General features: G+C 42.0%; 1 protein-coding gene across 5 annotated transcripts in view; it reads right to left on the bottom strand.

The window, feature by feature from the left end:
* Window positions 1–205: 205 nt before the first annotated feature.
* FAM53A (family with sequence similarity 53 member A) overlaps window positions 206–15,505 on the bottom strand; it is a 95,886-nt gene continuing 80,586 nt past the window's right edge. For all 5 annotated transcript variants that reach the window (XM_075930909.1, XM_075930907.1, XM_075930911.1 and 2 more), the window contains one exon: window positions 206–1,390. In XM_075930909.1, the coding sequence (XP_075787024.1) occupies window positions 1,064–1,390 (327 nt within the window). In that variant the 3' untranslated portion in view covers window positions 206–1,063. The remainder of the gene's footprint in view (window positions 1,391–15,505) is intronic.

Genomic DNA, 15,505 nt, shown 5'->3' with positions numbered 1-15,505 from the left:
CTTTAACCACATTCATAATTGTGTGTTATAATGGTCACTAATAATTTAGTATTACATTTTGAAGAGTGGTGAAAAATACCATTATCTCTGAAATCCCTCAATCTGAATAATCCAAAACTACATCCCCATGTTTGAGATACCACACTAGAATGCTTGCCAAAGACTTCAAATATCAACCAATAAAATTCACAAACACATGCAAATGTAAAGCAAAATGTCATTTTATTTAATTCAAGGACTAGCTTCCTTCTAGTATTGCTGAAGGGATCACCTCCTGGGGAATTGATCATTACAAAGTCCCTGCTTAAAAGTTCAAGTGCTCTTGTACATTCTTTTGAACCACAGAAAACATAATGATGACCAAGAAGGTGGGCAGCTACTTGCAGTTTTATCCCACCTAAATTAGCATTGCTTCAGGCTAGAAAAACAATTCAAGTAGTAAAATCATGGAAAATGTTAACCTTTAAGGTCACTACTACATTTTGATCAAAAAGTCTTGAATGTATGAAAAACCATTTGTACATGTTATGAACTTTTATAACCACTCACTGTATAAGGAGACAGTTAAGTATTTTGGACCAATTGTCAACCAGATACTTAAGAGTTCAGACCTCCAGATATCCAATGGTTTATTACCAATTTAATTATGCAACTCACTTTTCACATTAAGCTCTTTAACAAATGGAACATATACCCGCACCAGAATCACTGTAGACAGATTTAGTTTTATAGAATGCCCTTCAGAAAATTCATTTCAAAATAGAGATCCTTTCTCCAGAACTGTAAAAGCCATAAAAATGCAAAATATCTGTTAGGAAATTTGTAATCAAAGTTACTCAATGTTCAAAATAACATTTAACCACCAGTCATCTTTTGCTGTTCATATACTGATCAATAGACTATAAACAGGTAATAATGGTTCCTTTTTCCCCCACCTGAAACATTTCTTCTAACACAGGCCCATGATAGGCAATACAGAGATTCAGGGACATGGATTATGCATTGCAAAGGTAATCCACTAATTTAAATTTAGAACTCTGATTCTAGTACACAACTTTGAGCCTCAGTTGTTTTCAATCTGCTCTAGATCCAAGTCCCCGCAGTCTAGCGGAAAGATGCCCTCTTCAGTGCTCTCACAATCACTTGTGTCCTCATCAGTTTCACACACTGCAGCTGCCTTCTTGTAATCCCTTGCATTGAAGCCTGCTTGGCATGACCCATGATGCCTTACTTCATTCAGTTGCTCTTTCACTGGACTGGAACCAGGGGTGGTGATGTTCATAAAGTCATGTGAGTCACATGGGGATGACACAATTGTTTTCATTTGTGTGTCGTCGTCATCATCATCTTCATAATCAAGGGAGCAAAGGCTTTTTGAATTTTTTAGAGTCTGTAATTAAAAAAATATATATGTTTACAGAAATGACAGGTAAAAGAATTGAGAGAATTTATAGCAACTCTGCAAATGAGATCCATTGGGAAATAAACAGTTACTTAACGTGCAGCAATTGCAGTTCTTAGATGTTTTGTCCATGTTGATCTCACAATGTCTAGCTAGCAATTTCCAGCTTAATATGAGTGTCTGGAATCCTAGCTACAGCTAGACAAATAAGAATTGCCGAACCTCTGCTCTCAATTTTTCATCTCACCTAGTCACCTAATCTAGGGCATGATGTTTGGCAAAGGTATGAGCTGAGCTTCAAATGGCTTCCCTGAAGAGACCTATACATAAATATTTCTAAGGCATACTAAAAAGGTTGCCTGGTTTCTAGCTGAGTGGGCCCTGAAAACCAAGAGAAGGCCAGATCTACTAGGCAGCAGAAGACCAGCTTCCTGAGTGATCCATTTGGATCTCTGGGAAGAGACAACCTGACCTTTTACAGTATTCCCTAATGCCATAAACAGTTTGACTTCCTGAATGGCTTTATTCTATTAAAATAATAAAGGCTCATGAAATATCTAAAACTAAAGAACTTGGTTTATCCCAGGCTTAAGTGAGACTTGAGGGAAAGAATAGGAATTTGATTTGGTTTAAGTAAAAATCAGCAGCACACTACTCTTTCTCACAGAGAGTAGATGCTCTTTAGCTTAGGGATACAATCAGCAAGTCCATCCCGTGAAAGGCATGGCTTGAACCTGGAGGCGCTTAAATCTTGCCCTGTAGATGAAAAGGCACCTCGGCACCAAGTAGAAGCAAGAATACATTGTAATGGAGCTGTAGGAAAGAAAGTAGAAAGTGGTCACTAATCTAAGCAAAGTAACCAAATAGTGACTCTACAAATGGAACCCTGGGAGCTAGCACACATGCTGTTGAGCTCTGTCCTGCTGCCATAGGGTGTAGGAGTGAAGTGAGAGGCGGTGGAGGCTGCTTTTCCCCTTATGCCCTCATGGGGGAAGGGAGACACAGCGTGGGTAGGAGGCGGAAGGGAGGAGGCGGGAGGGAATGCACACAGAGATGCAGGGCACAGGCATAGCCCCAAAAAACGCTCGTGTCAAAAGGTTCTGATCTCCCATGCATCAGGGGCACACACACTAAGTTGAATCCATATGGACAAAGATTAAGGATCCCTCTAACTACAGCCCCAGTTCCGAGCTTCCTACCCACCACATACCCTTTGAGCAGGGATGTGGGTGGGGGGCAGTTGAAGCTCCCTCCAACCCAGATCCCTACAGGAACATTACTGACTACTCCCTTTTGTCTGCATTCCTAACTTACTGGGGACAAACATGCTGTGCACTTTGTTCTCGCTCCCTGACAGGGACAGGAAGGGGAAGAGCAAGCAGCCAGGTACAAATCTAGGGCAGGGACAGAGGGGGGAGAGGGAGGGCACTTTGCTCTCCTCCCTCTCTGCCCACACCCCTACACACAGTCCCTCATCTAGAGCCCTCCTCCCCTAACCCTGGACTCCTGCACCCCCCACGCTTTCAGCACCCTTTCCTTAAGGACCTGAGCAATACTGGGTAAATGTGCTAGTATCCTATATATGAAGAGGGAATGTGAGCTTCACTCATATTTACACTTGATTTAAAACCAGTGAATTTCAATAATGCAATTCAACAAGAAAATGTTTTAAGGATACTTGAATCCTAGTTATAGATGGTGAATCCTATTTATAGACGCTATCTACAGACTGAAGAAAAAAATATTTGCTACCTAGCCCTTTAAGTCTTAGGGTAGATACTGGTTACTGCTTCAGTTCAAACAAGGAAACAAACTTATTTATGCTTTTGGAAAGGGATTCTTGAACCCCCGAATTGTTCTCTAGTCAGCTTTATTCAGATTTCTACTACAGATTAATCAAAACTAAGCACAGCTGTCTTTCTAGAAGATTTGTGTACATAAAACAGAAAATTGCCTGTTAGCTACACTGCACTGAAAGCCACTTGAATGGGAACTTTTGGCTGGTTTCAACACAACAGCAAATGCATTCAGCTAGTTCTTTGTTCACCCACTTGTCACAACCACGCCAAACTGAAAATAGGTGGATTTATTATCTCAAGCACAATCCCACTACTTTTCACAAAGCAAAAAGGTAGCTACTGAAATGCATTCAAAAGCCTCTAACTAAAGCTTTACATGTTACACAAGTACAGTACCACACCTTTCAAGCACAGTCATGCTCAGTGGGGAGTCTGTGAGTACTTGCTCAATGGTCCTCATTTTATAAAGGATGCTGGACTAACAAAACAAAAGAACCCACAGTTGGCCATGGATGGAACTCAATCAGCCAAAAGCATTCTTTTGTGTAAAGAAAGAAAAGAAGCTCAAAGAGTTTTAGAAGGAGTAGGGTGATAAAATGTCTGAATATTAAAACTCTGTATAGGAAACAATGATGGAGGAAGGAAATAAAAGAAAATATCCCTAGACCCTTGTTTTCAAATCAAATAAGCAAGCAAGGCCCACAGGAATTTGAAAGCAAGCTGATATGTGCAAGTTCTGAAATTCTGGTTCAGAAATTTCACAGCAAGTCACTACACACTTCTGAAGTTTGTTTTAATAAGTGATTTCACTGGAGCATTTTGCTACACAACTTTACCCAAGCCATTAAATCTCACATGTGGGTTTAGCCATGTCCCTAGCTGTGTTTAAAAGCCCCTCAGAAGTGTGTTAGTAACATTCAGTTCTCCCTGAAAGGCTAGCTATAGTTTCATGCAAATCCCACATGTGTACTTTGGACTTCCTTTAAAATGCCTGACTCCAGTGTTGTTGCCAGTTCTCAATGCTACTTTGCAAGTTTTGCAAGACGTGGTGCTTTTCTTAAAGCCCCTGCTCCTGGAGTGTTGTGATTACAAGAGAATCTCACTGCTCAGTGAGAAAAAAAATTGCTGTTTTCTAGCTCTCATAGGTATGGAGGGAAGCTTAAAAACAAATTCTAAAAGTTAAAAACTAGGAGGCAAATTGAGAGACTTCCTCTTGCTTTCCTCCAATTCCCCCCCCCCCCCCCCCCCAAATCTCATGGTCTTTTGTGGCCTATTCATGATTTCAGAATGCTTGGGATTGGCAATGTAGCTTTTTTCCAAGCTATCATCTCTTCTCAAATACTGTTTCTTTTGGGAAAAAGGCACTTAAATCGTTATCGAAATTGTACAGCACTTAGACAATATCACTATGACCCCAAAGCGCTCACAATTTAAGTTTAGCCAGAAAGTCTATACGCACTCCACCAGGCTTGTTTTGCTCAACTAGACAGGGTAAGTCTTTTAAGAGGGCTGCAGAAAAAGTGGTGTTAAGCAAACCAACAATTAAAGAACAAATTTCTACCTGAAAGAAAATGGATCCTGAATTTAACAACCTTTATAGCATGCCTGTTAATAAGCATTTCCATCAAGTCACCCACCAGAAAAGGCATATCCAGCATCTCTTTAAAAACTGAGTTGTAGTTTATGCACCTAATTACAATTATGATAATTACTAATGAATGCAACGGAGATGCTTATACAATATCATGAGCCAGCTTTATCATACATTTCACATTCTTACCTCCATCATATTGGGGCCTGGCATCAGTTTGTGCCTACTGTGACAAACAGAACAATGGAAGTTACAGTCCATGTCCCACAGAGTTTACAAAGATCTCTGATTTTTCCAATTACTTTAAACATTTCAAGAAGCATTTGATCCCTGCCGTCCCACCACAGAAGTTTAATTTTATGCACACCAAGCAAATTTAGCTCAAACCAAGGAAAAGCAGTTATATGAATGTAAACAGCTACCTCATACGGAACAGAGTGATTGTGCAAAAATCATACGCATATAGGTGGTCTGATTCTCCACTCTTTTCCCCTATTGAAGCATATGTGGTTACACTAGCCTTTGATATTGGACTCAAAACTCAGGGATGCACTCGCAAAATGTTTGGCTCTGTGCAAAACAAATACAAGAGGCATTCTGGACCCTACAATCTGGCAGAAAGGCAGAACCATTCACATAAAGTGCAGAAAACAAAGGAAGGAAAAATACAAACAAGGTAATACTTTGCAGTCTTGAATGTTTGGAACCTATATTTGTTATTATAAATCACTCACTTGGCATTTAAATTGTCTGATGATTTACTCCAGGCTCAAAACTTAAAGACTTACATGAAAATACATTTTCTTAAATTTAAAACAAACTATTTTAGCATAAAATTGCCACTTTGATTTGTAAGAGGATTCTTGGAGATGTGTGGTATGTATCTGCATTCCACTGTGATCACACATGCTCTCCCATAAGAGCGGGGTGGACTGACAGCCTTTCCAGTTTCTCTTCCACCACAAGCCAGAGAAGATCTGAAGCAGAAGAGGGGGAAGGAGCAGAATACAGATCAAGATCATATATCTCAAAAAGACCTCCAGACTACTTTGGGGGTGAATTTAGGATATCTACATAAGAAAACCTTGTGCTCAGGGAATAGAGCGTATGCAGGATCTGCCGTCAATGCCTCCAGCTCACCAACTCTCCTGACTAAGATGATGGCTACCAGGGAAGCAACTTCTTGGATAGTTCCAAAAGCAGGACTGGTCAGTACTGAGAGAACAAGGCTCAAGTTCCATTCGGAAGCAGGTTTTTTTCTAGGTGAAAAAGGTTCTAATTAGGCTTTTCCTGAACCTGTTAGTCAGAAGATGTGGGAAGATGACGAAGCTCTGTAAAGAGGGATAGTAGGCACTGACTTTAGTTCCTTACAGGTCCACTTGGCAGCATTGAAATCCACTGTTTTCAAGTCCCATACAAGAGGAATATTTATCTGTGGCTTCTGGAGAAACATCTGATGTGCCCAGGCAGAGAAAGGCCTCCACTTGGCAAGGTAACATGTCCTAATAGGATCCTTCCTACTATTGGAAAGGATGTCCTGCCCAGCTTCAGCACACGACCGCTTTAAGGACAACACCCATGCAAAAACCAGGCTTTGAGATGAAGCAGCTTTGTGTTGGGATGCCCAATGATTTGCTGTTCCCCTGAGTCAAGAGATTGGGAAATGTAGGAATAATGAAAGTGCTCAAGATGACATATTAAGAAGGTTTAGCAACCAAAGCTCCCTAGGCCAATGAGAATGGACCCATGCCTTGTCCTGAGAAATCATGTGAAAAACTTGAAGCAGGAGTGGTAGTGGAGGGAACGCACAGGTCAGAGGACCTGACCATGGAAGGAGTATAGCTTTGACCCAGGGCACCTTTGGAACAGTGTATGTTCCACTTTGTTTGAGAAGTGAACAGGTCCCTGGTCCCCATACAGCAAACATAATGTTTACCACAGAGCCATCAAGCCCCCACTCACAAATCAATGGCAAAACGCCTTCTGTGAAAGTCTGCTAGCACATTCTGCTTTCCTGGGAGGTAGACTGCTGACAGACTAATCTGGTTGCCAAAGAACCAGTTCCCCAGACTGACCTTTGTGCACAGGGGGCCAGATCTCACTCCTCCCTGGTCACGATGATGTCTGACATTTTTAGGGCATAGTGACCTTGAATGAACAGGAGAAATGTTTCACAAGCCCTCCGTGTGTAGTTCTAGAACACTGAAGTGCACCCTACACTCTCAGGATCATCCAGGTGAGCTCCCGAAGTCAACAGGCATGCGGTTATAATGAATGCTCTTTCTGGTATGGAGGTGATGATGGGAATGCCAACACAAGCCTAGCAAGGATGGTATCACTTTGGTGGGAAGTCACTATGATGCGCATGGACCGTTGGTTTGGCAAGTGCACTGTTTGAAGCTACAATCAGGCAAAGAAGATGGAGTCTTAGAAAAGGTGTGATGTAAGCCCATTGAAGCTTATACCACAGCACAGGCAATTTTTGCAGGGGGCCACTCCAAGAATTAGTACACAAGAATGGCCATACTGAGTGAGACCAAAGGTCCATCTAGCCCAGTATCCTGTCTGCTGATAGTGGCCAATGCCAGGTGCCCCAGAGGGAGAGAACAGAACAGATAATCATCACATGATCCATCTCCTGTCATCCATTTCCAGACAAACAGAGGCTAGGGACACCATTCTATCCATCCTGCTAATAGCTATTGATGGACCTAAGCTCCATGAATCAATTTACCTCTTTTTAAAATCCTGTTAAAGTCCTACTCTTCACAACATCCTCTGGCAAAGAGTTCCACAGGTTGACTGTGCACTGAGTGAAGAAAAGCTTCCTTTTGTTTGTTTTAAACCTGCTGCCTATTAATTTCCTTTGGACACACCTAGTTCTTATATTGTGGGAATAAGTGAATAAGGAGAAGTTATTTACGTTTCCCACATCAGTCATGATTTTATAGACCTCTATCATACCCCCCCTTAGTTTCCTCTTTTCTAAGCTGACAAGTCCAAGTCTTTTTAATCTCTCTTCACATGGGACCCATTCCAAACCTCTAATAATTTTTGTTGCCCTTTTCTAAACCTTTTCCAATGCAAATGAATCTTTTTTGAGATGAGACCACATCTGTATGGGGTATTCAAGATGTGGGCATAACATGGTTTTAAACAGAGTCAATAAGATATTCTCTGTCTCATTCTCTAACACCTTTTTTAATTATGCCTAACATTCTATTTTCTAGTCTGCTGCTGCACACTGGGTGGATGTTTTCAGAGAACTATCCACAATGACACCAGGATCTCATTCTTGAGTGGTTATAGCTAAATTATTCCTCATAGTATTGTATGTATAGCTTGGAATATTTTTTCCAATTTTGGAAAGTGGTCACAGGTCACACTTTATTATATGAATGGAGGTGGTGTGGGGTCTGGGAGGGAGTTTGAGTGAAGAAGGGGATTCTGACCTGAGGCAACGGTTTTGGAAGAGGTGCCGTGTATGGGAAGAAGTTTGGGTCCAGGCGAGGATTCTGACCTGGGGAAGGGATTGGGGTGTTGAGAAGGGTGCAGGTTCTTCCCCTGGACAGGAGGCATTTGCCATAAGTGGCTCCCAGCTGGCAGAGCAGCGGGGCACTCAGGCAGGCAGCCTGCCTTCAAGCCATGCTGGTGCCATGCCGCTCAAAGCTGCTGCACCACTGGCAAGCGTGTCTGCCTGCCCCAGGGAGGATGGAGCAGGAGGCAGCAGGTTTCCAGTGCTAAGAGTGGGGGAGCAATAGAAAGTTTGTTCATAAACCCTGGAATCTCCCTAAAGACCTAGGACTCCAGATGCAACAATCAGCAGGTGCTGAAGATGTGCTAATATCTTACTCTTATGTTGGCAAGCCAAGAACTTCCTTACCCATAACAACATAATGTCCTCCACCCAGTCAGGGTCACACATCTTGTGGAAGTCTAAATGCAAACCAGCCCAGAGGTAAAGCTTGAACGTGTAACATCACATTCCTGAGCATCTCCACAAAACCCAGGGGTGGGAGGTACAGGCCACATTAAGACTGGGCATCACAGAGGAATCCAACAGCACCTGATGTTGCCCCAAGTTTCTGGCTCCTAAACCCAATGGAACCAATCAATTTTGCATGGACTTCAGCAGGATTAACACTCAGTATTCCCAATTTGATGCCTCCCGACATCCTGTGCCAACAAACTCATCTGTCTCGGGAAGGCTAAATATATGGCCATCTGGTATGCATGGTCTGTGTGTTGCAATCTCTGAAGGAGGCAGAACTCACCGCTAATCCAAAATAAACAAACAAACAAATTTGGGGATCTTTCTGGTATCACATGGGAAATGGCTGGGTTCTACCTCTACAGAACAAAACAAAGGCCCTGCAGAAGACCCAGATACCATCACCAAGAAACAGGTGAGGGCTTTCATGGATCTAGCCACTTAGTGCCAAAAGATCATGCCCCGCCTCCTGACACTTACTGCAACACTGTCTGACTGTATTTGGACTTCTCACTCATGTTTAATTACAAATGGATGCTCTCAGTCCAACTGTGGAAGCAATACTGTCAAAAAAAAACAACTTTCAGGGGGTGGAACATCTGATACTGCATAAAAGCTGGAAGCTGTAGCCATAGGATTCATGGGAGTAAATGGACTGTGATAGCATTACAATAACACTCCTGGGGGAATTCTGTGCCACTGCACATGTGCAGAATTTATGCCCTCCACAGATTTCTTTGCTTTCCAACAGAAAAGTGGCTGCTGGGGAACCAAGCAGAAGCCACAAGAGCAGGCATGTGACCTTCCCAGAAGTATGCTTCTGGTGCCCAGGGCAGCTGGCAGATACACAAATCACTGTGGGGCATTCTTGAATACAGGAAAATTGTGCAGTCACAAATATATATATATTGTTTTTCTTACGTGAGACTATATAGTCTCAAGAAAAACTGTTCATATCCTCCCCACCATGCCTCTCTCCATTTATAAAAGGTCCCCCCCCAGATCTGATTCACATTTTTCATTTCAAGTATGAGAGTTCTTATTTAAGATCCTAACTTACAAAGATCATATTTCCAGTTTCACAGATACAAAGAATGTGCTTGCAGTGCTTACTATTCTTAATAGTGCTTACTATTGTTAATATTACACTTACAGCATATGTCTTTAAAATGCATATAAACCTCAAGATCTCTGCGTTTTCGGTACTTGTTTATTGAATGGGTATCCTGACTCTCTGTTTTGCAGGAGCAAGTTATGCTGAAAAGTCCCTCTACATAGAGATGAGAAGACACTTCATAGGTGCTCAGGTTGACATTTCTGAACAGTATTGGTCTTTGGAATCCAAATCCAATGTTTCCATAGTTTTTCATTGGAGTGTGTCTTTGGCTACCTATTCAGAGAGTTAAAGTTTCCAATGAATATAACCAGTTCTATAGTGGCTACTACTATAGCGAACTAGCCACACACAACCGGCCAACCAGCCACATCATTCAAGTCAACTAGCCACATTCAACTGGCCAAATAGCCACATATGGCTAGTGGCTAGCATGTTGGACACTACTGGTATTAGTTTTTCCCTCATATTCATTACACTTTAGTGAATATAACTTAGTTCATTATCTAAGAATAGCTAACTCACTAAGAGGAAATTTGCAATGAAGTAGTATTTGACAGACTGGACACTGATGAATCATCTGTAAGTGAAACCAGTGGGCTGTGCCCCCTTCTCACTATGCTCACCAAGCCCCCTCTCTCTAGGGGTAGGTGTCTGGCCACAGGGGAGGAGGCAGGAGTGGGCTGGGGGTGCGGTGTATCAGTGGAAGGGGTGAGAAGGTTGGGGGGGATTGGGCTCGGATGGGAGAGGGGACACGGGGTGGCCCTGGGGCGGGGTCAGTCTCAGATGGTGGAGGCAATGCAGGGCAGCTCGGTGTGGGGGAGGAGGGAATCAGCCTGAGATGGTGGAGGGAACCCAGCCCCAGCAGTTCCTCCCCAGCAGCGCAGCCACCGAGGCATGAAGTGGGAGTCAGAGCTGGAGCAGCCCATGCCCAGAGGGGACGGCACAGAGGCTGGTCACAGCATGCAGCTTAAGACCGAGGTGTCCCACAGGGGGAAAAAGAAAAATCTATTTTTTATACACGCAGAGAAAGAACTGCTAAAAAGGACAAAAATTAAAAACTTGCAAATAATTTGTCGAAACTGTTTTACATGATCCTACTGACCACTGTCAAATTTGGCTCTCATTAAGCACTGGTGGAAATCCATTGCATTTGTCAGTGTACACGAGGACAGAATTTGATCCCCTGTGTCTATGAAACATTACTAACTGGTATTATTTCTTATTACTCACATTTGTCGTCTTTACTTTTATACAGGACTATATATCTTCTACTATACCTGACATTTAGTAACACTAATGATCTAGGATGGTTGCAGCTATAAGCACGCAAGAAGTGAGACTCCCTTCCCAATGCATTATTAAAATTATCATTTTGCACTTTTTTTTTTAAAAAAAAAAGCACAGTTTACTGAAGGCAGATATCTAGAACTGAAACCAGTAAAGCTAGCTGTGGTGTGAATTAAGTTGACATCTATCTGACAAAGATTTGTAACATATTACTTAGTAAATGTCTAATTTTAAACTTCAAACTGCACTGATTAGTTACTGACAGATGTCAATCTCACCAACATTATTAGGTTGTGCTGGCATTGTATTATAACCAGCATTTTAAAGGGCTTTATAATTAAGGCCATAAAATTCACTCTCAGATGAAAAAAGGTCTCACACTGGAAGCAATTTCTTTCCCTTTGCTCCTCCCCCCCCCCCTTTTTTAAACAAACAAACAAAAAAATCCGGTGTGTTTATATTCTTGTTACACAGGCATTAAAAAAGCAAAGATGTTGGGAATATTTTGCTGACGTTAACTTAAACAAAAAAAGAACAGATTGACGTTTATTTAGAGAATGTTTAGGAACAAACAATACATACATTACAATAGACATATTGGTGCAATCATGGGTGAGCGAATAGATACATCCGGTAGCCGGTTGGGTTAGGGTGGGGGGACCTAGCCCCTGGGGGCCTGGTCGTGGCCCCTGAGTGGGGCCTGCTGGTGGGGTGCCTTCATCCTCTGGAATATTGTTTAGGGCCCTTCATTGAGGAATGCATAGAGTAGATGGTTTCCATAGGATGGAGGGGTGGATGGGTTTGGAGCACAGCTTATCTAGGGAGCCCGTAGAGAATAGAGGGGAGGGTTTGGACCCCGGATGTAGATGGCAAGTGGGGTGATTATTTGGCTAGTGAATGGGGGGTTTGGTGGGGGCACTCATTGTGCAGTTGGATCAGTGGTTTGTGCGGGTTGTGAGCTAGGTTTGGGGGGGGTGAGCGTCTCCCTGTTGTCCGGTTTTTAGAATCGCTTATTACAATCAATTCATACCGGCTGTTAATCCAAAACTACAAGTGCAGCAGAGCCACTGATTATTTCTGGAGAAAAGTAAAAAAGAACAAGTTATTTGTCTGTGTAAAGGGGAAAATGGGCATATCCAGTACAGTCACTATATCTAGTACCTATACACTAAAATACAAAAAAAGCAGTTATATCTAATATTAATGCTTTCTGATAAAGGCTGTTTTGAGACAAACGTGGTTAACATGAAGCCACAAAGGATCAAAACCATTTCAGTATCAGGTCAACCTTTGCTTTTTAAAATAAGTTTTCGTTTCTTGCTTCAGAAGTCATACTGTGCTGAGGGCACTTGACACCTTGCAGGAATGGATGTTTGGGTACAAATTCCCTGGACAAGGTTCTGAAATCAAAGTAATTGGTCATTTAAACTTTGTGTTAGGGATGTTAGCTACTGCCTAGTTGAACAGTCGTGTAACCACACAAAATATTGTCGCTTACATAATTGTTTGATAGTCCCTGGGGGTGGGACTGGCAGCCAGTGAACTCCTGGCCCCACTCCCAGAGAGCCCCCTGCTGCCGCCTCTGTATCAGAGGCAGCAGTATGTGATGGCAAAGGGAGCTGGTCCACGAGGGGAGGCAGTTTAGAAACCCGCTCTCCCTTGAGGACCATCTGCCTGTTCCGCTGACAACCCCCCCATGGACAGGGGCTGCTACTCATGGCAGCCTCCCTTCTCACAGAGACAGAGACAGAGTGTGTGTGTGTGTGTGTGTGTGTGTGTGTGTGTGTGTGTGCGCGCGCGCACACGCACTCGTTCAGCAGGCAGCACTGCAGAGCTAGTGCAGGGGGGAACTGGCTTTTAAAGTGGCTCTCCCCAGCACTGGCTCCTGCTCCCCCGCTTGCTGCCTCTACTACAGACGATGGATGCAAGTAGTCTACAAGATTATCGGTTAATCCTATAGTCTACTATTCATTGACATCCCTACTTTGTGTTAGACTAATGGATATCATACTTGTTCACGGAGGGCAATGGGAAAGGAAGTCTTACCTTCTTCTAGGTAAGACTTTACAATAAAGATCCTGGCTGTGTTGAGTGAACATTACAATTCCTATGACACTTATACTAGTGAGAGCTTGTCTCCACTCCCTACTGAACTGCAGTGTGCTGTGCATCAGCTGTCCAACTCCACAATTCCTCTATTTGGTATGTAAAGCACTCTGGGAGCCTTTGAATGAAAGGTTGTACGTAAAAAGCTATCTACCACATCTTTCATGTTTTTAAAAGGTTGTAAAGAGACTATGCTACTAAATATCATGCATAACAACTGGAAATTAATTTATTTTCTTTTATTGTGGAAAACAGTGCAACATGAAAAAGTTTGTGATTTCATCATTATCCTAAATCCAAGGGAAACATTTATTAATAAAAGCAAACTTATTTAAAAGAAAAATAATTTATTTGAATCTCAGCTTTTCACCATGCCAGTTTGCAACATATGACTTGCACTCTCAGATATATAAACAGCTAATTCAATTTATTTTTTAAATATTTTGATGCATTCGATTATGGTCAATGCCAATACTCAGTTAACTTTTGAAATAGCATTGTCACTTTCAAATAGTAAAATCTGAGTATGAGTGGCTTACAATTATTTAAAAGGAGTAACTTTTACTAGCATTAAGAAGCCTCTTTCAGGTTTGTACATTTTGGAGAAAAGCAATGTATTATCCTGAGTAAGCTAGTATTTCCCCATTCTAAAAATCCAGTGGATGAAATAAAAGTCTAATAAAGGAGACTGGCATGCCCAGCTTAATTTATCCTATCTTCCAGCACATCTGAGACAACATCTGTTTACCTATGCACCAGTATCTATGTACAACAGAAAATGGTCTGTGCGATGCAAGTCTAGCAGAAAGACAGACTAAGTGACAGTTAAACTGATTCAGTGGAGGTACTTCCCTGCAGAATGTGTTTTATAATCACTCTGGGCCTGGCAAAGCTCAGAAAGCAACTTCACTCAAAAGCAAGTGAAAAGCACACCTGCTACAGTCGAGTTTTACAGTGAATACCTAGTGTATAAAAAAAAAAAAAAAGACAGCCTGGTTTAAAAATGAATAAAGCTCTTTCATTCTGGAGCTAAATAACTCAATACCACACCCACACCGAATTCTTCATTCATAAAATGCAGAATCATTTGAAGAACTCTACTGAATTAACTCAGTAAATGGTAAAATTAACTCATTTCTCTTGAGCTTCTAAGGATCTTAATAATTGTCCTTCATTTTGACCAAGTTACTTTATACAGCAGAATGTGATTTTTCCACATTAATGGCGGAATCGTCCTGAATAACCTCTTTCCATCCCAGATTCTGAGGGGAAAAAACAGTAATTCTTTCCACCACCCCACACCTTAACCCCACGATTGGAAATATCAAATGAAAATATCCCATAGCTAGCATAGTGTACCATGATTCTTAACTTAATCAAATACACTGTAACTATGAGCATCAAACAACAGGTTTGGCATGAACTTGTTTATCAAAGACTAATTTAAAATGCACACAGCTGCCTGTAAGCTTACATTGGAGTTTATGTGAAAAAGGGGCTATCCATAAAGTCAAATGCAGCTGGTCCGGTACTCATTAACTATTTCAACAATGAATTCTTACTTGTACTTAGAGCAACTTGCCAAAGAGGAATAGTAAATTTGAATCAGCTATTAAACTTAAGTCTCTTAAAAGTACACTTCCAGAACAAAGTTTTAAGTACTGCTTTTCAGGGCTGGCGTAGGGCAACATGGTGTTGAACACTTATGGGAAGGCCAGCTATCTGTAAGACATTTGTTATACAAGTACATTAGCCAAAAGAAAAATACCCTTAATGAGATTTTCCTTCCCTCACTCTCCTCAGATCATACACTATCGGATTGTCCTTTGCAATCAGAGCACAGGGAGGCCTGCGACACAGAGGCTTCACTTCATTAAATGCCATTTTGGGCCTAATTTCACATTGTGATCCACTCTGCTGATGCAAAGAAAGCAAAGCGCCAGATGCTCTCTGTGCCTGCCACCTCAGTAGTGCTTCATTCACTATTGCAAAAAACTTCGAGCCCCCATTCAAAACTAAGTACCCCCAGCCTGGTCTCTCCTGTCAGAGGACACAGTGCTGGCTTGTCTTCAGCTCACTTTTGATGCTTGATTATCATCTCCTAGCCTGGCCTACCGCTATCTCCTTTCCTTCTTCCCAAGCCTGCTGGAATTTGAACTTTAAATGGATGTCCTCCCTGGTAACAATAGATAAAAAGGGGGCCTTTGATTGT

Source organism: Pelodiscus sinensis, chromosome 5 (assembly GCF_049634645.1).
Source record: "Pelodiscus sinensis isolate JC-2024 chromosome 5, ASM4963464v1, whole genome shotgun sequence".
Taxonomy (NCBI): Eukaryota; Metazoa; Chordata; order Testudines; family Trionychidae; genus Pelodiscus; species Pelodiscus sinensis.
This window is presented reverse-complemented; position numbering and strand designations above follow the sequence as displayed.